The sequence below is a fragment of the Strix aluco genome, chromosome 4, assembly GCF_031877795.1.
Source record: "Strix aluco isolate bStrAlu1 chromosome 4, bStrAlu1.hap1, whole genome shotgun sequence".
Taxonomy (NCBI): Eukaryota; Metazoa; Chordata; class Aves; order Strigiformes; family Strigidae; genus Strix; species Strix aluco.
This window is the reverse complement of record NC_133934.1, coordinates 64,409,292-64,436,332: the sequence shown is the minus strand read 5'-3', so window position 1 is coordinate 64,436,332 and position 27,041 is coordinate 64,409,292. Positions and strand designations below refer to the sequence as shown.

Below are 27,041 nucleotides of genomic sequence, written 5' to 3'. Positions count from 1 at the left end.
TATAGGCATCAAAAGCTTATTGCTGCAATGTGTCATCTCCTGATGTCTTATTAAAGTAAATAAGAACTGTAGAAGCCGGGTGTGAAACCAGGGAACACTCAAGAAAAATAGGTGAGTTCTTGAGGTTTCCTGTAGAACAGCACTCTTCAATGTGTTATCTTTACTCTGGTAAGAGCCCAGATAAGAAGATCGATTAGAAAGCTGACGGTGCTGATGATCAAGTCATGGCACACTGCTAAGCATGGATGATGCACTCAGCTGGAAGGGTGGCTGTTGGCTTTTCAGCTGGCTGCTGAGCCCCTTCCCCAAGTACCATACCACGGTGGTTGGAAGCTTTTACAATCAGAATAGCCAGGGATGTTACTTTGTGCATGACTTCTCGTTCTTATCGGGACCTAAATGCAAAATCCAGTTGTAGCTGTGCTTGTCCAGGGGCTCCCTTGCTTAAACTTCTGGTGAATGAAAGTGTGCAAAGAATTTTTCTTACTCTGTCTGCAGAACAGGGAGAGGGGATGAAGTAGCTGCACTTGGTGTTGCAGAGGAGCACTGGCGATTGTTTTCTCACCAGAAATATGCTGTGGGGTCTTGGAAGCTTCTGAGGGCAGGCAAGGAAAGAGGTATCTATCTGGGTGTGAAGAATGGGCCCTGGTACTGTGTTATTCCTCTGGCCTAACATAGCCACTCCCCACCTGTATGGGACTTTTTGATCAGTCTCTCTTAAGTATAGCTTCTTTTCAGTCAGATACTCTGCTGCTAGACAGACATTGTATTTGTTAAAGGGAAAGCCTTCGCCGTGATGCTTCTGTTTGTGCGTGTTCTCCACCTAAGGTACAGGTCACCAGCTGGCACTGTCAGGCTCAGTGGAACAAGACTGAATCTTTATCAGGGATTCCCCAGGTAGAAGACACAGGATATAACTGCATAGCAGGCTTAAAGTTTTTGGGAGGAATAAATTCTTAACATTAATAAAAAAGAAAAAAAAACCCTTTGCTATCTCTTTAGAGGATATTGTCAGCAAGACTTCACTACTACAAGTACAGATCAGAAAAAATGTTTCTGCTCTTTATCTTTTTCTTACTTCTTCCCACAGACAAGTGATTTGGCTATACCTAATTAAAAAGAAGAAAAAAGTGGCATAAACTTAATTAAGATTTTAATTCCATTACAGACTTTAGGAATAAATCACTGCAGACTTGATAGTGACAATAAGAAAATACAGTGCCTATTCTTCCTCTATAATAGAGATAATAACAAATGGTGAGGAACCCTGAAGAAGAGAAAGGGGTGCAAGAACTTCTGTCCCATTTTTAGCCCCCTTTGGCACAATGCAGTCACAGTGGGGTGTCACCACCTGTGGTAACTGTGCTTCCAAGGCAGGGGTCCTGTGTCCCCTCCTGAGGCACACAAAGGTAAGGTCTGCAAAAAGCTGCTCCTCCTTTCTCATGCACTTCTGCCTCCTGGGAACTGGCTGCTCTGAGGCTGGGAACATGTAAAAGGGCAGGGGGAGGAAGAGGCCAGCTTTTGTTTGAGAGAAATACAAAAAGAAGAGCAGGTAATAGGTCCTGTACTATATGCATGAATTCTGTAAGGGATTAAGCAGCCAGCTGTATTGGCACATTACCTCAAAAATGGACATGAGCTTGTCGTTGTTTAATACAGTGTTCTAACCACAGCAGGAGCTCACACAGCATGGCAGCATGTGGGACTGTCAACAAGCACCTAACCAAAATAGCCTTGGAGAGGCTTGAAGAGATGCAGTGTGTTAAGCAGCTGCGTGCAAGCAGAACTTCAGAGCTGCTACTGAGAACTTACATGCTTGTTAGCTCAGACATTCAAGCGGGATGTTTTTAATCCTCTGGCTCGCTCAGCCCACCAGCAGGGAAGCGCAAAGTGACACCCCATTTGCACCTAGATTGGCAACTGGGTGCCAAGCTACAGACACATGCCAAAGGAATCCCAAACTTGTTGGACCACACAGTGCTGCTCTCCCTCAAGCCTTCTGGGGCAGGGCATGCCACAGTGCTGGCAGACCACTGATGGGACGAATTCCAGCTCTGCTGAGCATCAGCAAGTCTCCTAGATGCCTACTCCCCTGCAGCCAGCCACCAGTGTCAGGAGGCACAGGTACTGTGGTGCACATACCGAAGAGCACTACTTAGCTAGTTGTGGGATCAAATGCAGGACAAGTATTTTACTGCAAGTCCTACCATTTTTCTCTCAAGTCAACAAAAGTTTAAGTATTTATTTCTGACCAGCACTTAAAGGTCCAGGTGCTTCTCTAATTCAGTTAACCCTGTGCTTACACCTACAAAATCTGGATCAAAGTGCAGAAAAACTGACTTTCTCAAACACAGTTATAATTCCTAACTCTAGTGCTAATGAGAACCAGAAGAACTGTTACGATTTTTGGTGCGGTCTTGGAACATGGACACATTCTTTGGAAATGTAGGCAAGAAATTGGGAAAATGTCAAACACTGGATTTTTTCCCAAGCAGAATAATGGCTTTCCTTAGCATTTAGTACTGGTTGTGAACACAAGAATGAAATGCAAACTCTTATCAGATGGATGGCCCAATCATTGCAAGTGTGGTGGTAATGAATAAAAATGAGGCCAAGGCAACCTCTTTTCCAGAATCTATGTAGAAATCCTTTTTTCCCATGTTCGAATCAACCTTATTAAGATACCCTGAAGGAGACAAAGTTTTTTTGAGTAGAACCTCAGCTTGTACAAATTATATGAATTTTTAAAGTAAAAACAACAGTAATTTTATAAAGTAGTTCTATGATTTTATAGTGTTTTTTAAAAAAAAGGACGGGGGGAGAACATATCTTCCCTCCTTGGCTAGTAAGTTCTCTGAAATAAGTCTTATTCTCAGACTTTTTTAACATGAAGTTTTCAATTCCAGATACTGCTTCAGAGAAATTAACATAGTGTTAAAAAGGAGAAGCGACTGCTTAATTTTAAGGGCTAGTTCTTTCTTATTCAGGATGCTTAATAAATTGAGCACTATGCAAGAATAACTACTCATATTACAATCATTAAAAAATATCACCTGAACATTAAAAAAAATGCTGCAGTAGGAGAAAAAAGTTCTGAATTTTACAGTATTGCATTTCAAGGATTAGAAAGGGGGGGGGGGGAAGATATATATCTAAACACAGGCAAAACCATCCTCACATAAACCCATCTCCCTCAACATATGGTCCCTGGTAAATGGCAAGGTTAACATTTTTTGGTCAGGGAACTACAGGGCAGGTTTGTACTTTGGTGAATACCAGGGAAGGCAAGCAAACTGGTAGCTTGGAAAGGCAGTTCACAGGACTGTTGGCAGACAGAAGACTTTGGCACCATATATTTGCAGTTTAATTTCAATAGGCCGTTAAGCTCTTAAACACATTAAGCATATCCACCACTGCTGGCAAAATCTTTCATGTCTTTGACTCTGCCACTTCAGTGTTCCCTGCTCCTGGCCCGGCTCTGGGGCCCTGCTGGGGACAGACCTCCAAGCTCTGCGCATGCAGTCGCTCTTTTCCTTTCCTTAAAGGCAAGCATGGGTTTGTGTGTGCACACGTATGTACATATAAATATTCAGCTTTATAAGTATCTAGCTTTTTCCCTTCTGAACTTTTAAGATCATTCAGTGAATGCGTGACTTTGCAATTCTGGTCATCTTGCTGTCCTTTTACCAGGCGAAATTAATTGCTGTTGCTTACCTAGGGCTTTTTGCATTATTGGCTCAAAAGCTATTTTAAAGCTCCTGCTCTTCCGTGGTGATCTTTGTCTCCAGCAGGGTTGTAAACTAGTGCTTGGCTGGCTATCGCTCTCAGCTGCCAGGTAGACATGCTATGTTTCCTGCTTTCCTGGTTCTTAAAACTATGCCTTAGTTATCCCTTTCATACCATGCAGAAGGGGCTCTTGCCATTCTGCACACACCTCTGGAGATCATGGCATTAATACACTGCTGTAATGCTGTACTTGTGAGGGACTTCTGAAGCACTTACTGTGAAGCCATGATGTTTTTATTAAAGTCATGAAAAGGCTAAGAATAAAGAAAATGGGCCATAGCATGTTGAAGTTGAACAGGCACATGATAAATGCAATTCAGTTTTCCTGATCTGAGAGTCAGGCACCTCACTCAGTTGCCCTCGGCTCAGGTTTTAAAATCCAGGTTGAAAACTTTTAATAGAAATGAAGCCGAACAATTGCATATCAGCTATGCGATATTAACGGAAAAGGCTAAAGCTGTTCCCCCAACTTTTCAGCTTCACCTTCCAGTTCATACATTGTTACTTTGAAAATGCTAATTCTTGCCCCTGATCTTTTCCAGTGAGAAGTCATTTCAGACAAAGTAGGGGCTTGAACAATTAGGCGCTGAGTGGATCATGACATTGACATCATTCTCAGATAAGACATTTCCATAAAGAAAATGCTGTCCCTGAAGAGTGACAATGTTATTTTAAACTGCATTTTTTTTCTTTGGAATCAACCTAGCTGCAGTTTCAATCACACACTGTCTGTCAGCTGAATCACAAATCACAGTTGGCTGGGTTTTTCCCCCTCTTTTCCTTGTTGAAAGAAAGAAAAGGAAGCCGCAGCAGAAAGAGGGAAAAAAAAAAAGCTAAATAAAAGCCAAGGATGGCCCGATGCCAGAGATGCTGGGAACTACCAGTTCCTCGTCTCTTACCGTACCCTCTGATGACTCCACATTCATTTCCTCAAAAACAAGCAGTTCCACAAGAACTCAACTCAGTGCAGCCTGGTTCCCTACGGACTGATACCTTGAGAGCACATCAGCATGGATACCGAGTGTGTCCTCAGGGAGCTGCCTGTGCTACAGCTTGTCCTCCCAAGGAAACACCACAACATCTTCTTTTTCTCCCTGACCACTTCTTCCACGACACTTACAGGCAATGTGACATCTGTGAAACCTCTACTTTGCTGTAAAATGTTCCAGGCTCGTTCCCAACTGACTGACGGTCAGCACATCCGTGCTGCAGCCTGTCCCCTCCATCACTGCACAGCACCGTCACCTCCATCTCGGCAGCAAAACCAGGCCGAAGTGCGGGATGTGCTTGGGCAGACTGCAGCAGAAACCTGTCTTGGAAACCTTGCCCCAGCAGCCGGTCCTGCTGCAAAATGCCTGGTGTTGAACAAAGAGTGGGACGGCAAGCGCTCAGCCTGCTTACAACACCTCCGCTCACGGGGGCATTTTCAGCAGGTGCCGTCCCAGAGCCTCGCTGGATGACGGGACAGAAACAACCGGACAGCAGCTTCAGAGGAAGCGTGGTCATTTTAGCTAAGTGTGCAATTGCATTTTCAACATAATTAGGTGCCTAATTGTGCGCCTAGGCCTAGCTGATGTATTTGCACGTGTATCTAATTATGATTTATCTAAAAGCTCTCTGGCCACAATGCCTTGCTCTCCAATCTAACAGAGGCATTTATAAAAGTGAGAGATGAGTTTGAGTCATTGCTTTTCCCTAGCTTTTATTTTAAACTGAATTCCTATTTATCTTGGTTCTTTTAAACAATTCAAGCTGACTGAGCAATGGGAAAATCTAAACAGCAGTATTACTGGAAGACAAGCATAGTGCTGCACAAACAGCTGTGAAAAAGAGAATTCCAGGGGAAAGGCCAGGGTGAGGTTAATAAATGAAATTTCCATGCAAGGCTTCCAAACAATGCTGATGTTGAACCTCTCCAGTGGTGTGGATGTCATGCAGTAAGAACTTATACCAGCAATCACCAAGGTCAAAAGGAATCTTCTTTCAATAAATGTTAAACAGTAGCTGCAAAGATAGCAGCAGTTTGTTGTGAACCAGAGAATGTCACAAATGCAATACCTCAGAGCATCACAGCAGTACAGTTTGTGCTATGTGAGCAATGCAGTCACTTAAACTTTCCTAGTGTCTTTTCTAACAGCAGCTGTGAAAGGCTACAGTAATGTTTTTTTGTTCACTAACTATAAACCTCACTGAAAAAGGCAAAACAAAAAACCCCGACAGATTTTTCTCTTAAATTACATTTCCTTTTACTTTGATAAATTCTCAGTATCTTCTCTTAGGATTATTCAGCTGCCTTTTAACACAAAATTGGCTTAACTCAGATACCATCAAATTCTCAGGACCACCTAGGCTACACAGCCACGCAGTCAGACCTCTTAATATAAACAGCACTGTGAAAATGTCTATTATTTTCCTTCAGTGAGACACTTTTTAACCTACAGTATCCAATCATTCTTTACAGTGTACGATGTCAAAAACACTTACTGCACAAGCAGAGATCTGTGTTTCTTTTGCCACAGACAATAAATCTTTAGTGTCTTCTCTTGATACGCATCATTCCACTTGATCTCAGGAGGCACTATACGTCTCTCTTTCCCTCTGCCTCTTCTAACAAGGTCACTTTCCAGTGATGAAACAACTTTTCCAGAAGGTATAGTGTTCAATAATTAATACCTACTGATAATAGCTTCCCAAAGCAGTGCTTTAAAACTCTAATGCAGGCTCTTCACAAACTTACAGCATGAAGAACCCTTAAAATAGATTGGAGTAGCACGTCTGAAAATATCAGCCTCAAAAACTTAAAACGCATATGACTAAACTTACCACTGATATAAACAGATCTGTATCCGTTTGTGCCAAAAGGAAATTCAGCAATTCCTCTCTCAGCAGCCAGCATTATTTTACTAGAAGTCTGAGAAGGTTAAGTCATCCTAATGCATATAATATAATCTGCTGTGAATAGAAAAATAGAAATTTCTCCTGCTGCTTTCACTACTGCATATACAGGTTCTGTAGTAATAGTGTCACTAGCGTTAGGTTACTCAGGGAGGTGTCTCTTACTGCAGGCTCTGCAGAACAGATGGTGAACCACAACTGGGGAGAGACATCCTAAACCAAAAGTTGTAGTGAACACAGAGCGCTATTTCCTGTCGCTGTTACCAGTCATTTCATTACTGCCAAACTAGCTTTTTCAGGTGATCTCCAGTGAAAGCAACATTTGATGAAAGCACAGAAAATACTGTATACAAGTGTGTACTGAAAAACACAGGTTATCAGTAATTTCTCTCAACATTTTTCTTGGTTTTCTGGTGACTTTACAATCATTTGGAAGGGGTCTGCATTTAACACAGCCAGTGGGAGAGTGAAGTTTGTTCGGCAGAGGCAGGGTTTGGACCACAGAACTGAGGTAGTTGGCCTGTGTCCCTGCCCCAGGCTGCCCTTTTGGAGGGGCAAAGAGGAAGCACACTATCTCCCTAGGGATTCATCAGCCAAGCCAGTCTAAGCTCAAGTCTCTGCAGGGGCCAGCCAGGACAGCACTTTTTATTGGACTTGATTTTTTCCTATCTGTTCACCTCTTCAATACAGGTCTTGCAGCTGGTCCAGCAACCAAAGAAAAAATTTCATTCATAGCTGTTGGGTTGCTTCGTATAACATTGCAGAGATGAAGGAGGAACACTGGCCACACCTGTCCTACCTTGAGTGTCCTCCTGCCCATATGGGTGACCTGTCAGTACCACAGGATGTAATCCACACAAAGATGTGCCTGGTCCCAGAGTCTTAACACCAAAAGAGTAAAAGGAGGGATGGAGAAACTGAACTGTGAAGATACATGCCATCTATTGCAAACTGCAAAACAGTCCTCCATTGAAATGATGTTGAAAGTTATCTCACAATTCAGTGAAGAGTATGTGCATGCTAAGAACATCCACTGCTTAGGAAAGAGTGAGCTGTGGCAGGGAGGCAACCAGTGACAGATCACGTAGCACCCGCGGAGCTCTCAGAATCAAGATGTCCTGGGCATAGGACCCACAAATCCAAAGAGACAGAGAGAACTGGGTACAGAGATATTAAGAAGTTTCTCTGTGTTCTTGAGACCCACAGTCAGGAGGGGAGTAGAGCTGTGAAGCATGGTACAGCTGATAAAAGCAGCCCACCCTGCTACTGAGGCTCTGCGGGAGGCTAGACATGCCACACGTTGTTGATTTACATCTGACAGGGTTCAGGAAGGACAGAGGGGCAGTCTGACTCCCACTGATGGACTTTACCACTGACGGACCTTACCACTGACACTACCCGAGCACTGAAGGTGTGCGTGCAAAGACGAAATGTGTGCATGTCTATCACACACATGCACAGCAGCCCAGACACAAAGAGAGACAGTCAGCATTAGTTTAGCATCCAGTCACGAGTTACTTGTGTGTCTGGGCTGACCAAGAGGAGAATGTGTGTGAAACAGGGATGACGTGCGGTAATTATTCCAATGCAATACTTGTACGCTGAAGGAGGGCAGCTGGGATGAAGTGTCAACTGCAGGTCGTTAGTGCTGACAAGGGCTGTGGTCAGCCCCAGCAGCTGCCCCTCTCCCAAGTGGGCTGACCGATATTGCCACCCTCTTGTCTCCAAGGAGGCTTGAAGATACGTGGCTTAGGTCTAATATAATAGGTAAAGCTGATACTAATAAAACCAGAGCCATCTTAAGAATAAAGCCTTTCATGGCATGCTATTCTAACACTAAGCAGTGCACATCTTTGATAAATACATGTGATTTTATATAGGTCAGTCAAGTCTGGCATAAGATCTTATTTTCTTGATTTTTGTGTTGTATACAAGGTAAAATCTCTGTGCTTTAAGCTCCATGACATACAAGAATGTATTGATTAAGCACTTCCACAAGACTTACCAGTGTGCTATTGCACATGTGTGTTGTTATCACGTAGAAGAAATCTCAACATTTAAAAATGATACCTGCTTCTGTTTTCTAGTGACTAGTTGACCCTGGTATTGCAGTAAGATCCCTAGGAATGGAGAATAATACCAGTGGGGTTTTACTTAGAGTGACATTTACCTGCACTCGACAGAGCTATGGGAGCAGACTGATTTATGTTGCACTTCTTTTGCACCAAATGTCCTTGTCTCTTCTTTTACAGTTTAACACTCTCATTTTAATCCACTAAAAATGGAATATGAACTCTTTTACCTGTACAGTAGCCTTCTGTTCCTAGCTCTTTTTCAGAGCTCACTAGAGGCATCTCTTCTTCCCCCATCCCGCAGGTGGCTTTGCCTTCATTACTTGGTGCTCACATCACCTCTACAGAAACGTCAGATGCTATTACTGGCTTCATTTGTTATTGCATCGTCCTCCTCAGACACTGTAAACCTTAGAAACCTGCTGCCCTAGCTCTTGTGTCTTAATTACCACTACTGCCACTTGGGGAAAGCCCTGCTGCTTTACCCAGAGGAGACATGTTGCATTTAGTGAACCTGCAACTTGTATGTGTGGTAGTGGCCCAGTTGCTGGGAAGTGCTGAGTGGAAATCAAAAATGAGCCAGCTGAAAGTCATGCTTTGTTTCTCTTGTATCTTCCTCCTGTTTTTATTGAAGTGTCTTTTCTACCTCCACTCCAGTCAGCAGCATTTATATCTCTGTTCTGATCTTGGAGGAGACAGTAGCCTGGGAAGCAGACTCTGAGAGGTGTCAGATGGAAAACATTTGTGTGTCAGTCAGTAAAAGCCCCCACTGTCCTTGGTAGGAAAGGAGAGGAGAGTGGGCAGTCCCTTTGCTGCTCTGAGTTGTCCTTGTGCTCTCAGTAGCAATGGGGATTCAGCCCAGCTAGGAGCATCTCCTGGAGAGAGCCACTGCAGTTGCTTCTGAGGAGGCACCAGGGCCCTTGCATGCTGGTCTTCATCGGGAACAGTGGAGATGGTGCCAGAGGCGGCTGCAGCATCAAGTGACAGCAAGTTCAATGAATGGAGCAGGTTAGAGGGTGATCAGTGCTGCTGTCGTATGCTTTATGGTGTGTGCTAACAGTTCACATCCTCATGTTCCTGCTTAATAATAACCGCCTTCCTTAGCATTTCTTCTTAAAAATTCAGATGTACAATGTAAATAGGTGTAACATTTTTAAAAACTCAAGTACTGTAGTACTCTAGAGAAAAGAGCTCACAGGCGTTCTATGCATTGTAACCATCTCGGCGGTATGGTAGTCACCATCTCAGGTATGGCAGCAGAGTTTACCGAGGCTGTTGAGAGGCCTGGTCCTGCAGCCCTCGCTCCAGGGAGGCAGTTTTCTTTTCCTGCCTGAAACTCCAGTAAGGAGCACCTGACTGTGACCAGACCAGAGATACACATTTGGGGCAAATTTCTGTACTTCTACCTTCATGAAAACATGTGATGGTAAAGCATACTCTCATCAACAAAACTTCCCTGCTGTACTGATAAGGTATACTGGTTTTCTCCTGATTTCTTCTTGAACCAAAGCCTAATATTACTTTTCTTTCTCTAGGCAGAGCATTTATAGGTTTATAAATCAGGAAAGACTGACATAAAACATGTACCGAACCTGCCTAAGAGAGTATTCACAGAGTGCCAACTGAGCATGTGGCTGACTTTTAAGAAAAGGGCTTTAATTACCATCAACATAGGAAATATAAATTTAAAGGAACAGGAAGAGTTCTTTCAATTTACATTCTTTTGGACTACCGAAATATATTAAAAGCAAATTTCTGGATGGCCTAAATCAAAGGTATTTTTCAGTGCTACATTCACAAGTTGCTACCAAACCCTTGTCACCATTGAGCATAAGCACAGCATTGGCAATCACACATCTAAGTCAGCAGCAGACACAGTTAGCCAGAAGGTTGAGTATTAACATGGAACCTCCTTATAAATCAGGTATAATGAATAATTATTTCAGCTGAAGACCAGTTATATCTACTACTCCTCAGACAAGCCCTTGGAAGAAATTTTGCAGTCCCTACTGAAAACCATTAGATGTATGTTCTAGTGATCTGAAATGGGAGGCAAATGCATAGCTCGGGATCGGCTGTGCAAGTTAATCCCCAGATAGCATCACTCCACGCAGGCTGAGTGTGAACGGGCTGGATAAGCTCAGCTAGAGTCATATGCCAGGAAATGATTAGATATTAGGAAGCATTTTTTTACAGAACAGGTTGTTAGGCATTGGAATGGGCTGCCCAGGGAGGTGGTGGAGTCCCCATCCCTGGAGGTGTTTAAGAGTCAGGTCGACTTAGCACTGAGGGATATGGTGTAGTTGGGAGCTGTCAATGTTAGGTTAATGGTTGGACTGGATGATCTTCAAGGTCTTTTCCAACCTAGACGATTCTGTGATTCTGTGAAATGAAGGGGCTTCTAAAATACTTGTGACCCAGACCACTCAAACCTTTAAAAGTCACAACGTAGAATTTCATTTGCAATTTGAGCCACAGCTGTAATGTTTACCTAGCACAGAGAAACCGGCTCTCATTCAGTAAGAATATGTTATACTTGGCAGGAATTTAAAACATACAGTAGTATAAAGCGCTATTCCAGGCTCGATGGCTTTGTGCTGTTTATTGATTTGGCTCTGACTAGGAGCAGTGCTAAGCAGATGCAATTGGCCTTGATACCCCCAGGGTTAGGACACAGAGACCAGCCCAAAACTTTATGGGGAAAGTTGGACATGAAGGCATACGATCAATTTGGAGGGAGAAAAGAGAGGATAAATTGGATTTCAGTTTGGTAGGTCTCAAAACTTTTAAATGCCTGTGCACCAAAAAAGCAAATGCTACAATCAGGAAGGACTTCCAAGGAAAAACGTATGACTCTGAGCTCTGCTCGCTAAGATTCAAGGGATGCAAATCCACAACAGGCAGGTAGGTATGAAGAGCCACCTATATACACAAGTCCTTGATATGTGTTTGCAAGGCTAAACTTACTGAAATTTGCTCTTTTTTAAATTTTTTTCTCTCTGTTTCTCGTCACCGGAACGGGAAGGATGGTAACTACCTTTAAAATACCTCGCCTGGCTAATTCGTTCAAAGGGGCAAAGTCAAGAGCAAAAATACCACGAAGGAGGCAATATCATGCCACTTTCTCTCCAGTTAGTACCTACATCCATTAACCATTTCTTTTACTCTGCTGACCGCAAGACAGTGTATACCACCGCACTTTTAAAGCAATGAGATTTGAGAAACTAGGTCTAGAATCCACAGAATCCTAGATCCAACAGAAACGTAGTCCATTATATTCTCCTATTCCTTTACACGGCTTTCTTTTCTTTCTGTTACCAGTGTTGCTACCAGAGGGAAAAATCTTTCTTAGTTGCCATCATAATCTTAATAAAATACCCCGTCAAGTTCATTAGCCACCTATGATCTCTGACCATCTGCTCAGGGTACATCTATGTCGTATTACCAAAGGGAACCGATGTCTACTACTAATGCATGGCAGATTGGTTGTCAGGCCTGACCCCGAATATCATTATGAAAATGACTGCACAAACAAAAGGTCATTCCCATCAACTGCCTGAGACTCAAACTGACTATTAGCGGGGAGAAGCCTTTGTCTGTAGATGTTATTATTTTATTAATTAAATGAAATAAATGACCTGCAACAAGTTGTGGCTCAACTGTGATAAGATACTCTAGGTTTAAGATAGCCACTCAGAGCTCTCCAGCGGTGAGGGCCAATGGAACAGTCCTGTGGTGGTTTAGCCCCTGCCGGGGTCTGAGACCACACGGCCGCTGCCCCTCCCCCACAAAGGGAGTGAAATACAAAGCCCCGAGACTGAGATAAGGAAAGGTTTAATACAACAGAGCAACAGCAACACAACAAACAATAACAATAAGAATAACAGTGATAACAATGAACAGAGCAAAGTATATACCGATACAGCAGTGAGAGAACCGGCTGCGCCAACCTCACGCGATCACCGATTCTTCCCCGAGCTCGCACCAGGATGTGACGTCAGCATGATATATGAATAACCCGGCTAGAGCTTTCCCCCCACCGCTGGGGAAACTTAACCCTATCCTGGCTAAACCAGGACAGTCCATGCTAGCTGAGGAACACAGCAATGAACAGGGCAACAGGGCAGCACTGCAAGAGAGAAGGAAGCAGCCCTGCCATAAGGATGCGCCCGAAAACACAACATCTCTCTCTTGGGGTGAGCAGTTGTTCTCTAGTGGCAATACACAGGATTTCTATATGATTTAGAGACCTGTTACAGTTTGTAACACTGGGGTGTGCTTGGGTTTGCTGGAAAAGTCCTTCCACAGCACTGAGTAACATCCTAAGAGCCCTCAGGCTCTTCTGAAAATTCTCAGACTTAAATAAGCAACTTTCTTCTGGGATCATACTCTACTTCCTAAAGATACCTGTCCATCATTTTACAACCATTCCAAATTTTAGCAGGTTTTATGTTGTACTATAACGTAAAATAAAATATCATCCATCTACTGCAGCACAGAAAGATATAAAATGCGGTACTAGCTACTGTGCACTTTCTACCTGCATTTACCCTCTCTGATCAGACAGTAATATTTTGTATCCAGTAAGGAAATTTATATTTCAGACCATTAAAGAATTTCTGTTGTTTCCAGTGGAAAAAAGTGATAATGAATTCCAAGAAAATCTAATCCTTTTCAATGTGATCAAACTGATTTAAGTTGCAGGGTTTGGATTGCTAAACTAAGTAATAAAGACAGAGCAACACTGTGGGAGAAAACTACAGGTAGAAATGTGTATTGAAAAGAAAGTAATCTTTATCTATGAATGAGAAATCCTGAGCCCTAGAGTACAAGCAATGCAATGGCAGTTGAAGGGCTGTCCTTAGAGGGTTATGTTAAACATTCAAAGGCTATAGGTCAGTGAAACTGTTACTTATCATCTGGTAACTGTCCGACAGAGGCTGCTGAAGGAAGACAGTGAGCTTAGCCCACTGAAACTGAAGTGATTGATTTTCATTTATCATTTGTCTACCACAGTTATCAGAAGTTGCAAAATTCATTTCAGAGTGACTTGAAAGGAGCAGAATCATATGCATCCATATATACTTAGTGACACGAAGCAGCATTAATAACTCCATTACTTGTAATTGAATTAACTTTTTTAAGACTGTATTTAAATTACATGAAGGCTGTGACACAAGCCATCAAAAAGCAGCACATTCAATATTAAAATTAAATGTTAAGGCTGAGGGCGTGCCATTATGTCACACTGTTGAGGGACAAAACTCAAATGTATTGAGACATTCTAATTTATGGATGGATGTCAGCCTGAACCTTAAAGTATAATGGGCTTTGGCAATGTATGGCACAGTCACTTCTTTTACTAGGTAGCAATTTCCCCTTTACACAAAGCATACAAACAGATGAAGATGAGACGCGTATGTTACTTGAAGGCACTCCATAAAGATATTGCAGCTGAGTTGTTCAGAAATGGCTTAGTGATATAGGTCTTTTTGTTAATTCTTTATGGATCTGTAGTTCATAATGGACTTAGACATGCAAAAATTGATTTCAGAACAAAAATAATCTTGAATTATGGGAATACAGTAAAAAGATCAGAAGGAATAAATATAATTTTTTATCATTTTTCTTCTTTTTCTCCCCACTGTCCGCCTCTAACATACAGTTGTCACATTCAGCAGCATGTGTCCTGTAGTCCGTCCCAACTTTTTATCTTCTTGTTCATTCCTTGATTCCGCAAGAGCTATGCAATCAATGTCAAGCTAATGGAACAGCTCCCTCACCCCACCTTCTTTTTGATAATGTATTAAAGCTAATGAGAAAATTTGCATGCATGAAATTATTAACACGTGCAACTGCTTTCAGACTTTAGAGACTCTTGTATCGGTACAATGACTATCTGGGTGGGCATATTTGAGCATACTCTGAACTCAGTCAAGCTTATAATAAACTCATCCTAAGTGAGTAAGCCTTCCTGAGGTCTGGGCTGCCAGAGCTACCTGCAAGTGACACTAACACCTTCTAGGTGATACATAAACTCTCACTTTCTAAAAATAGTCTTTTCAAGATGCTTTCACAAGCCTTTCCTGTTGGTTAGAGAATAAGACCCCAGTAAAGTCGAAGGAAAACTGGCCTATTTCTTTTCACCTCATTCTGTCACCAAGTTTCCCATCCCAGAGCCTCTCTAGTTCCTGGTCAGCTGATTTCCATCATCACTCATTTCTGTTTATATAAAGTACTGATCTCCTCTAAATGGCAGTGAAATCACAGTTTAAAACATGCCAGATCACTGCTGAAGAATGCTGGGACCTTTCACTTCCATAGCTATGGAGGATCCCATCTCTGATAAACCATACCATTCCTAACAAACTTTGGGAACTTAAATGACTATTGCATTATTTTTGCTCCAAATAAAATCTTTTCATTTAAATGTTGTCAAAAAGCAAACTCACAGGGTTATGGATACACAGCTAAAGGAAATTCTTTGCTGATTCTGCGTGAACAGTTTGAGCACTTCTCATCCACTCCTGGTGTTTGTGGCCTACAACGTGACTTCAAATTATTTTAGTTCCTCTTCTTTATCTGTGACTCATAGGGAAAAGGCAGGCACATGCTATGTCAAGGAAACATGGTCATTAAAGTCATTTTGTCCTTGGACTTCAAATTTGTGATGAGGTGGAAGAAACGATGCCATTGTCTGAAATCAAGTTCTGACCTCTTCTTGAATGTGCCAACATGGAGGCATTCCCGACTCAGTGATAGAACTCCTGAGACATTACAACAATGGATTATCTGCGAAATCAGTAAGACACCTTCTTGGGATGTCTACGCTGTTCCTTCTCAGCAGAAGCATCTCGGATGCAAAGTAAAAAATTACCGACTGATTCAAGTGGCTGCTGAATGACTGATACAAGGCAGGACTTTACTAATAGCCACATAGCCCAGTAGTCCAAGTGAAGCTATACAGGCTGCTAGAGGTGAACATGCTGCAAGAGTAAGACGATGTAGGACATAAGCTGTAAGTCATCCACAGATGGGACTCTGATAGAGAAATACCTTAGCAATGACCTAAAATGAATTCCTTTTTAAGAGCCAAAGTACTCTGAAATTGGCCAGCAGTTAATTCCTATGAAATCCAAGTTGAAGCAGAAAACCACAGCCAGCCTTTGGTAGGTGGGTGCTTTTGTGGGATGCCCCTGTGTGGTGGTGCAATAGTTGACACATCACTACTTAGGAAAGACTGAATGCAATTTACTGCAGGAAATGAGCAAGAGTTGTGCATAACAATTTCAAGAGGCAACACAACACCCAAGCAGGACATGATAAAAGAGCTTTCAGATTGTTTCTTGTGCTTCTCCACTGATAGAGATCCCTACAGCACTACAGCTGCTTTGCAGTCCAGTTTTAGGTGAGCCAAGTGATTGATCTCCATCTCCCAGGAAAAAATGGGAAATTCTTGGACTCGTTTGTCAGTAAGTCCTCTCTGATTATAGGCCTTTTTTTTCTCTTCCTAAAAACCAGCAGCTACACTCTTCTTCTCTAGTCTGAAGTATCTCAAACCATTCTTACTTGTTGTGATCACTTTAAGCGCAGACTTTTCAGCCCCCAAGTAATTTAAATGGTTGCTGCCTTATAATGTTTACATTTTGCTTTGGAAAGCAGGACATGGCACAGTGTAGCACGCTTCGCAAGAAACAGGAATCTTCCACTGTTACTCACAGAGGACTTGAAACAAAAGGCCTCCTCAGCCCCAGCCATTTCCATACATGGGATTAATCATGTAAATAAACTTCTGTAAAGAAAGGAAAGACTGGAGAAATTTGTAGCGCAGTTCGAATCTGCACAAAATTCAAATGCCAGGACTCTGTCACGGTGTTTTCTTTCCTTGCCTAGTTTATACGCTCAAATCATAATTTAATATTTTCTCCTGCAAACAGTGTTTTGGTAAATGCTGAAGCAGTATTACTGAGATTTATCACGTAGTTACGTAGCTGCAGCTATGGATAGTTGCAACTCTCCATTCTGGCTGTCCAACTGTAACTTGTTTAAAAATAAGAACAGGGAAAAGTGAAGGCCTAAACATTAACTCATCAGAACTGTAAAAGATAAAAATGGTAATGTTTGTTTGCAATATGTATGTGTCTGAATGGCCAGAGGCACACAGAGACATGTGCTGCACTTTAGTTAAACATGACTTAAATCTGCAAATCAAAGATTTCCATTTGAAAGAGAATCTAGATAAATGGCATATATAATCAAAATGGATTAATATACATATCAACATAGAGGTATACATGTTTAGTGTGTAGAAATTGAACCTTTGTGCAAAGTGTTTTTTTCATTTTCATCACATTTTGCCAGTGTGATGCCTCTGTGCAAATGCTTCTACAGCTATTTGTATGCATATATACATATAAGAATTTCTTTATACAGAAATGTATGTATGTGTAAATTGTGTGAATGTAAATATAAGATAGGCCATATGTCCCAAAAGTCCCAAAAGAGCATCTGATGTTGATATGTAGACAGTGTGTTAAGGACCTTCCTAATTAATAACCCAGATTAGAACCTCTTGGCAATCAATTAAGATTAATGACAGAAGTCATTCTCTATCCCTCTACGCCTGCGTCTCAGGCTGTGAAAACCCTGGGTCGTGAAACTTTAATCCTGTTATCTGCTGCCTTCTTCATCTGAAAAGACTACAGATTAACACAGCAGACATTATCGAATTTACAACCAGCCGCTCGGACAGCTGCCCTACTTTCAGCAGTTAATGGAAAAGGAACTAATCTGGTTAGGAGCGTAGGACTAGTTCATAAATCTGGACACCCAAGACAGTTAAAGCTGTCACGTCTCTTCTGGGGAGTAGCGACCAAATGAACCTGCCAGCTTTCTTCTTGCTGCTTCTTGAAGTTAGCCCGCCGCTCTGTAAGCCGGACTAATGAGATACTCGGCATTAACATAAACTACAGAAGGGCCATGCCCAAGCTGGGAGCTGTGTGTTATGACTGGGCTGGGTTAGATACATACTGCCCTCTCTTCACTGGAAGCCAGGTAGTGACTAAATATAACTGGTTTTACTGCAATCCACTCCATTAAAAAGATGTTTTGAGGAATTAAGAAAACAAATTTGTGTTTTCCCATTTGAATCATGCCCAGTGAAACAAACCGTTATTAACAAAAACTGCACTGCCAAATGAAATGTTTTCTTTTTAGTACAGCTTGGAGGGGGAAAAGAATTGTAATGCTCTTTAGAGTGGCAGAGAAGGTGTTTGACAGCTGTAGCAAATTGATACTCCTCCCAAAAAGATGGACTTTTCCTTTCTTAATAGGCATTATCCGTGCTGCCAGCACAGCTTAAGTTACCACACTGCCCGGTATGGTGTATTTGTTGCATTTTAGGAGGCCTAAAGCACTCATCTTTCAGCTAGCTCTTTGTACACTAATAAAGACAGCAGGAATTCTTCTGGCTGCACACTCTGGTGGCAGCTCAGCTTTTAAAAATTCTCTATTAAAGTATATCATGACTTCCCAAAAAGTACCTCCTATGCTGGCATGACAGTACTTCCTTCAGGACCATCACCCAACCATACAGCCTGCTGTTGTCTAACAGCAGTGGTAACAACACAGGAGGAGCAGCGTGCTCATCAGCACAGTACTGCCTCCAAGGACCCACACAGGGTCTGTCAGAGCCGCTTTCCCCATTTTGCTCTGTGGGAATACTGGTCAAATCGGTAAAAATGTCATGACCTTAAAACTGACAAGTAGATTTATTTCTTTCTACTATTTCATTCATACAAGTGTTCATACTCACATTAATGAATTCTGAAGGCTCATTTTAAAAAGAGCAACAGCACTCATCTGCACAAAGGGAGGGAGTGCCAAAAGTGACTGCCTACATAGATGGGAAAAGACCGTTGTTTCTCCTAACACCAGAACAACGTCATCTTTTAATAAAGATGATTATTACTGCTTTCATTGATTGACAGCTAGCAAATCCAACTGTTAAGAAAACCACTCTAGCTAGGATGGGGCATCTGAGAGGCAAACAGGCTGGACCCTCCTGGATGGTAGCCTGCGATCCAGTTTTAACAAAGTAGAGCTGTGATACCCATTTATGATGAGTATCCTTTTGGAGGAAGTACTATTATCTAGATGTTTTAATTGCAGAATATTCTTCTGGGTCTTCAGCACAAGAAAATTCTAGTAAGTTCATAACTCATAATCATGTTTATCTCTTGGCTATCACTCCCCATTTTAACAAAAGGGGCACGTGTCCTCTCCAAAAAAAAGACTTTTTCTTTTAGGTAGGCCAAGGCACAATTGTTTTTCTGAAATTTAGTTCAGTGCTTCGCTCAGTGGCATGCTTTATGTTGGAGACTGACCTCTGAATTCAGTCTGAATAGTGCAGTTTGACATGAATACTCTTAAAATGTTCTCTTCCACTTTCTGTAACAGTGAACTTAATAGTTTTAACAGTAATATGGGTCTGTTCTGGAATTTTAAGAAAAACTTTGGCTCCAGTTTAGCTCTCAGGTCTATACAAACATACTCCCACTTGAATAAATGGCAGAAGGATATTTTGTCAGAAAACATTTAAGAAAAAGAGGTGCTCTAACTCCCTTCTGATCTCATACATTTCGTAACTAGTTTTGCATCTTCTTACCACTGCAGCAATTTAGAAGATCCAACATAAATATAAACTTTGTTATATGAGTAATACTGAAGTTTCTTTTTAAAACTCTCAGTCAACAATTTCCTGAGCATAAAAATTTCCATGTTCCACTAAAACATGCTATACCATACTAGCATTGAACAAGGAGCTCCAGTGGACTGAGTCTTGCTTGCATTGTAATATGAATTACTGTTAGGTGCAGTTTCATTTTTTAAGGTTGTAAACCAAAAAGTGCAGTATTTCTAAGTAGCCACAGTAATCTTTCTCTAACTGTAACTTGGTATTTCTCTACATATTTCAACAATTTGCAGTGATTGAAAAAAGCCAAATCACCTTCATCTTCTTGAATGAGGTTCTCCTTGGTTAGAAGATGGACAAACAGTTCTGTTTTTAGAGAATATAGGAGTAATCCAAAAAATCCTGCTATCCCCAGTCTCATTCCTGTTCCCATTACCCTGTAGGCAAGCAAATACTGCTCAGCAAGTTCTAAAGCACTAGGCTACTACCAGTGCTGGCAGTCGGGCAGCTTCGCTGCAAAGATAGGTGACGAACTGCCCGTCGAACCCTGTGAAAGCACAGTGGGAACTGACAGCTAGGGTACTCCTAGGCACTGCAGTTAGTCCTTTGTTTCAAAATAGGGAGTTTTCTCTCAGTTGTAAGGCACTTAAAGCCTCAGCCTCCTAACAATTACTATTCCACTCCACAATTGACAGACCGAGCTAATGATTTACTATTTTCTGCCCAGCGTAGGAATTAGTGAAGAAACACAAAGGGAACGGTACCGTGGGCCTCATCTCAGAGAATATAACGTTGTCAACGTGTTTCTAACTGTAAACTGTGTGATGCTAGCAGATTACAATGCAGAATATAATTCTTTTGTACAACACAGAGATGTTCGCAAAGTAACATTAGTTTAAACAGATGTTTGTATTAATTCTGCAGCCATTATTATAAAAGAATCTTTAAAGCAGGTGAATGCTAATAGGCTTAAAAACAAGTAGAAGTGTCTTCCTTTTTATTAGGCTGTTTTGTAACATTAAAAAAGATGAAAGTATTTTATTGTTCGACTATAGAAATTCTTCTAGAATTAGCTATAGATTTTTTTTCCTTTTACCAGTCACACATATTTGGATCCTGATAGAGCAAAATCTTAAATATGAGTGCCATAGGCTATTTGTGGACTTAAAAGACATTTGTGTGCATAAAAGTGCAGAGGATCAGAATCTCATCCAGTATCAAATTGCACAAAGCAACAAGGTCAGATAAAGAATTTGAAAACCCCTGATGATTACCTTTAGGCACTAAACTACGGATCAGAAAATAAACACAAGGATTTAGAGAAAAGAACAGGACCCTAATGCTCGCATTGCGAACCTGTGCCAAGTTCTGTTGTCATGCAGTAACAAACTCCCTGGAAGAGAAGTTCCAGTACGGAAACAATGGCAGACGTTCCTCCGCAGTGCCACTGCAATGGTGCACACATTCTGCTCTGCTTCCTAGCTGAACTGAAGGTTCAGGACTGAACCTTCAGGACTTCAGCTGTGGACTGAGGGTTACCATAATCTCAGTTAAAACCCTCGAACAATTAACTGGTTTATCAAAGTACCCCAAAACTACTGGGGTTCGTTCTTCTTTGCCCCTTTAATAAAAAAAGGAAAGCAAGTATAAATAGGAGTATGAACACAGGGTAATGCATCATTTATAAATTATCTTGTTAGTGCAGAAAACAAAACATGGCTTTGAAAACAAAATCTCCTGCTGTGGACTCCACTATGTTTGATGGGAGCCCTTCAAAAGAGTTCATGGCTTAATGGAGGCTGTTTATGTGGGGACTTCGATCTGTACCTGCTGTCCCCTGTCACTCCCTGGAAACTTGGCGGCAGATGTTGCAGCGTTAAGTTGTCTCTGAAGTGGCTTTCTGTCCTCATCTCCCCACCACAACAGAGTCAAACTATATTAGATCTCTTTATTTGTGCCTGAGGCATGTTTGGGAGCGCAGCTGTGTCCACCCCCACTCTACCTTTAGTGTTTCAGCCCCCAGGCAGCAAATGTGAGACCAAAACTGTTCTGCCACTCTTAACTATATCTGCTGACAATCCTGCAGCCTCGCTGCAGGCTGCTGAGGACCTGTGCCTCCGCTCTAAACAGATGTCGGCGACAACCTGCTAGCTCACACCTGTACAAGCTTCCCTAACCTCACGGATTGCTAGCTGAAAAATTTATGACTCAAAGGACTTCCATCCACAATCAAAGCTTCTTGGCTCAACCTCATGCAGCCCTCAAACTGGGCCACCCTCGGCATTATCTGGCAACATGGCAGAGGTGGGAGAGGCAAGAGAGAAGGAAGAAGAAACTCACTCTGCTTTGATACTTCATGCCTAAATTTCAATTACTTGATCAAGGACTTGAATTCAGCAGTGAATTCTTCTACAAATGGGAGCTACCAAGTTCTTAAACAATGAAAGAAAGAAGACAAAACAAAACAACTATGTGGCTGCTGTTTACCATAACAGTGCTTCCAAAGTAAGTATGTGTATGCGTGTCTCGCTGTACATACACATGACTGCTCATCTGGTCGTGGACTTAAACCCAACAGAGGTACAGTATGGGATCTCTATCTAGCAAGTTATGAACAAGTAAAAAGATTTCATCTTTTTCCACCTGAGATGTAAAATACTGTGCCAGACAGAAATTGCACTCCTACAGTGTCACAGGTCACACCTTAACGACCACTGGTTTAGATTTTATTCATCAGTACCACTTCTACTCCTTTTTTTCAGTGGGGATACTGAAGATCAGTGAGCTACTTCTCTGTTTTTCATAAACCAAGATGTTGGTCAATGTCTTCCTGTCAAGTTCAGAGAAGGCAGATGCCTGATCTCACAGTGGCTCAGCAAAGCCTTCCCTGGAAAGCAATTTTTAGATTAACTACCTGTTTTTATGGTCAGAAATCCTCAAAACAGGGCCTGACTGGCAATTTTTTAGCCTCTTCAGGCACCATTTATTCTATGTTCCTATTTACATTTCATTTACCTGTTAAACTGTATTGTACTGTATATTTTGTACGTAGATTTGTTATTGTTAATTCTGCTACATGTAACATGCATCATTCATGCAAACAGTAAATAACCTGCCAGCGTAACTACAATGATAACACCAGTATTTGACTATGCTCCCTATTTCCAGCATTGCACTTTGTCATTTTGCTTCTTCCAACACTTTTCCTTGCCTTAATTAAATCTCACTTTTTCTTCCTTTAGAACAGTAACCAAACTTCATCACAGGAAAATAATCTAAATACCGATTACCTCTCATTCTCTCAAAGGTAACTCCCTCCCTTTAATCCCTCTAATTCTTTTAAGTCATCTTTATAGCATATGTTGTAAAACTAGTGTTCTCACACACTACTGCTTTGTGGTATGAGAGAATCTGATCTGTCACGCCCATCTGGGGCCAGCTTGTAGAGAAAAAGTTGCCATCTCATTTAGAGGAAATTGGTTGCTCCTGTGTCTCTTCTGACGTTCCACAAACAGGAAGCTGAATGGGCCCAGTAGATTTGAAATACCTTGATGATAAATCAGTTCCTGAGATAAATGCTAAGATTTAAAGTAATATTTTCTTAATGAATAACAATTGGAAATACACAATCTAGCTTCACTCTAAAGGGTCCAAATAATAACTGTACTTCACCATCAGAGCAGTCTTTGTAGTGGAGGCCACTTTTTCATGGGTCATGAGTGTACTAGAAGAAAGGATTGTCTGAGAAACAAGTTTCCTCACCTTTTTTTTTCTGTGAAAGTTGCCTTTGGCATGGAAGTGCAAAGCTCCATGAAGCAACTTGCATGAAAGTTTTTGGTGGTCACTTAATTTTGATGTGGTTTTAGTATTCTGATTGCCAGACTCTACTCTTACAAACAGCTGGTTGTAAGAAAGATTTGGGTATCTGTTACAGAGAGTTTACAGTGAATGAAGTGTGTGCAGTGTTTTTGTTTTCCAGCTGAACACACATGAAATACAGAATCCTTCACTCTCCTTTCAGGAGATCCATGTTTCTGCAACATTTCTGGGTTGGTGTGATGCATCTCTCAATGCACTTTGTTTCCCCAACACATCATTTTTCCTGTTGTGCCACTCTTTTGGCTGCAGTGCTTTCTTTAGTTAAGGTCACAGAATTACCAGTGTTCAGCAGCTGCTAAAGCCTGGCTGTAACATGCCCCTCTTTTGCCAACCATAGTGGATACACGCGCCACACACAAACCTCATCTCCTTGCTGTGGTCGCATCAAAGAGACTCTGTCATACTGTCTTCTTAACAGCGCCCACAGTGCATCGAGTCGACCCTGCGGCAACAGAGCAACAGGACTTCAGTACAATAAAACCAGTCAACAGAGAGCACACCATACCTGCTAAGTTACTGTCCAAGGGGAGCCAGGGCTGTGTCACCCACACCCCACAGCTGCGGTGCTGCTCTTTCCTACCAGTGAATGCCAGGTACTGCACCCTCCCCTCCACTAACAGCAGAGTGGCTGTGACCTAACCCATGTTTACTTGTGAGCGATCTAGAAGTAACATGTTTATTTGACAGTATTTAGGACTGAATTGGCATGTATCCATCTGGGATTTCTCTTACATAAATGTATTTGTTTTACAGCACGTATACAGCAAGTTCATCGCTCTCGGGAAGCCTCGGACCTGTGAGGCACATGGTATACAGCTGATCTGTGCTGCGCTGCAAGTCCCACATACAGCGAATGTGGCAGATTCACTGCGAAAGCTCAAGCTGCCTCTGCAGAACCTGTGTAGCAGCTCTGATGCTTGACAGAAGCATCCTGCTCCACACGGACGGGCTGCAGAGTTTGTGTGTCTGTGTGGACAACATGTCTTCAGGACTTCCTGGTGCTCAGAAAGGACTTATAAGCAGTTGTGAAGAAAGAATAGATGTATCCGTACTCACAGCTAAACCTGTGTGTTCTCTGCTCTTACACATTTAAAGCAAGGTATTTAAGGACCCATCTTCAGTTTTAAAGAAGAGTTTGTTAGGGGTTTGCAAATGACTCATGGCATCCACAGAGGAAAATGTCTTTATTTTATGCCATTTATTATGTTTCACTTGTTTGCCAGACTTTTTGCATTATATTGTTTTATATAATTTTTTGCTTTTCTTCGTTGGTAATGAGTATGTATGTTTAAAACTTAGTATAACAGCTACAAACTGTGTAGTTTTAGGCTTAATTAGATATAGATTGAGATAGACCAAATGCCAATAAAGCCCCCATAGATTTTAGTACTTTTACTGTACAATATGTCCCTTTTTTAGGGAAGGAAAACAGAATGTGGCAGTAATGATGAAGTGCTGCATTTGGGGCTAAAAACTGCTCCTGCTATTCATCCTGAGTAGGTGTTCACTTTGAGAATAGTACATTACACTCGAATGGGAATACTTGAAAAATAATGTACAGTTCAGCCTGTGTAAGACTAGTAAGGCAGACAAAATTCAGCCTTTAGTACAAAATTATATTGTGACAAAGACTAAAAAGATTACCTTGATTGGCGTATACCACTTCTCCTGAATGGCTGGTGAGGTAGGCTTTGGTTTAGGTGGTTTAGGGTGAAAAGGTTCTTCTGGTTCTTCTGGGAGTTTCACCACAGCATTTTTTGCTTTTTCTAATCTAGCTCCTTCTTCAGTGGATCCTTTATCACCCCAGCGAACCTAAGTAAAGCCAGAGTTCAGATATAAATGCACTGTATGCAAAGGACAAGGAAACTGTTGCAAATAACAGAAGTAGCTGAAAAGGTTTAAATTTGGAAGAAGTTCTAAATAAACAAAGAGGGGAAGTACTGAGGAAACTGTTCCTTCTTCATTTTTCATGACAAGCATTCTTAGTTAAATTCAGTTGTAAATGTGAGACTCTCAGTAGCAAAAAGTCAAGAGAAATAACGAAAGAAAATTCTACCATACATAACACAGGCTGTACAGAAGACAGGAAATCTGGGAAATCTTCTCTAATTAATGATGTAAAAATATCATTTCTAGTTCTGATTTATCCTAAAATACCAGACCCTAATCTGGCACCAATGAAAGCCTAGATTTTTGTCACCCCAGATTTCCTAACACAGCATGTTTGTTGGGAACTCCAATTTAGATAGAAGGTGATACTTGAGCAAGTTTTAGCAGAAGCTCCTTGAAACTGCTCAGGTTTTCAAGTAGTTCTGCAAGAAGATACATACTGAAGAAAACGCAGATGAAGCAGTCTAACCTGCATAATAAGTAAATGTAAAAACGTGTAGCAATGTATATTTTATCACTGCCACAAGTATATAAAATATATGCAAAGGGTTCAAAGAGAAAAGAAACCTGGATTATTGTTGGTGGTGAGACAAGCACGTACTTCCACTTCCATAAAAGGTTGTACTTACTATGCTGTAAAGAGGAAATACAGGAAAAAACCTTCCCTCTAAGAGAGATGATTTGTCTTCCTGTAGTAATCTTATTTCATCTTGTAATTGGAAACTCTGTGCAGCAGTTTGAGCAAGGATGTTTGCTGTATTGTACAAAGAAGCAAACGTAGATAAGACTGTTACTTTATCATCCAAAAAGAGCATCTAAAAGCTATGGCTGGAGTTTGAAAGTTCTTAGTAAAACTGGCCTGGATTACCTTCAGTGAAAGACTTTCTAAATCCTGCCATCTGCTACAATCTTGCCTGTAAGGAAGACCTAAATCCAGGAAATTAAATTCTGACATTGCATCTTGGGTAAATGTGACACGCTGATGAGTCATGAAACTGTTACTGGAAAATAGCTAACCGTTACTGCAGGATTCCACCAATATATTTGTTTTTTCAGGGACCTCCTGACTGGAGATGCCAGGCATGAAAAGAGAAGGATCCAAGTAAGAAAAATCAGAGAAGACTGACCTTCCACTGTGAAGGAAAGAACTAAGAGCATCACTGCACACTGCTTGGTAGGTATATGTCAGTTCTGTCTTGCTACCTGACAATTCAAGCACTTGAAAAGTAGGCAGAAAAACAGTGGGATGCAACAACTTTCCCACTCCAAAGGGGCACAAAATTGTTTTGCTCACCAGGAAAAAGACATGCCCCTGCTCTTCCTTCTGCTACCTGGAGGGAGGGAGAAGACTGCTCCAGGGCTTGCTACAGGGACACTATAATGTGCTGGGATAACTATGCCATAGGATGGGAGAAGGAAGCAGCCTGATTTTTTCATCCTCATCAGCGCCACGCCATCTGCGGAATGTGCTGATAAGGAAAGTGAGGAAAATATATAGGCAAGCCAGAGTCTAGTCCCTTTCAGAAAAATGAAATACCTTGGAGGAAAAACGTGTCATTTTATCACCACCACCAAGTGGTTTTTACCACTGTAATCACAATGTAGAGAATGAGAGCAAAAGTACCACAGAGCTTAATTTGGTCTGTAATACTATAACTCACCTTGATAAAATACAGACCATCATTTCTTAGGAGAGGGTTTGTTTTGAACCTTTCTGTTGTTTTGAACTTTACTGTTCGGCTTGCTTAGTGACTTTTTTTTTTCACTGGGGAATCCTCTCTCTGTGATATTAGAATGGGCTTTCATGTCCAAGTAGGCCCTGCTGA

At 41.6% G+C, this 27,041-nt stretch overlaps 1 protein-coding gene across 1 annotated transcript in view; it reads right to left on the bottom strand.

Annotated features, from left to right (window-relative positions):
- Window positions 1–27,041, bottom strand: part of ANTXR2 (ANTXR cell adhesion molecule 2) — a 121,508-nt gene that overhangs the window by 24,057 nt on the left and 70,410 nt on the right. Inside the window, exons 15-16 of the mRNA XM_074823338.1 lie at window positions 24,970–25,137; window positions 23,687–23,767 (exon numbers count right to left, since the gene is read on the bottom strand). Coding sequence (XP_074679439.1) covers window positions 23,687–23,767; window positions 24,970–25,137 — 249 coding nt within the window. The remainder of the gene's footprint in view (window positions 1–23,686; window positions 23,768–24,969; window positions 25,138–27,041) is intronic.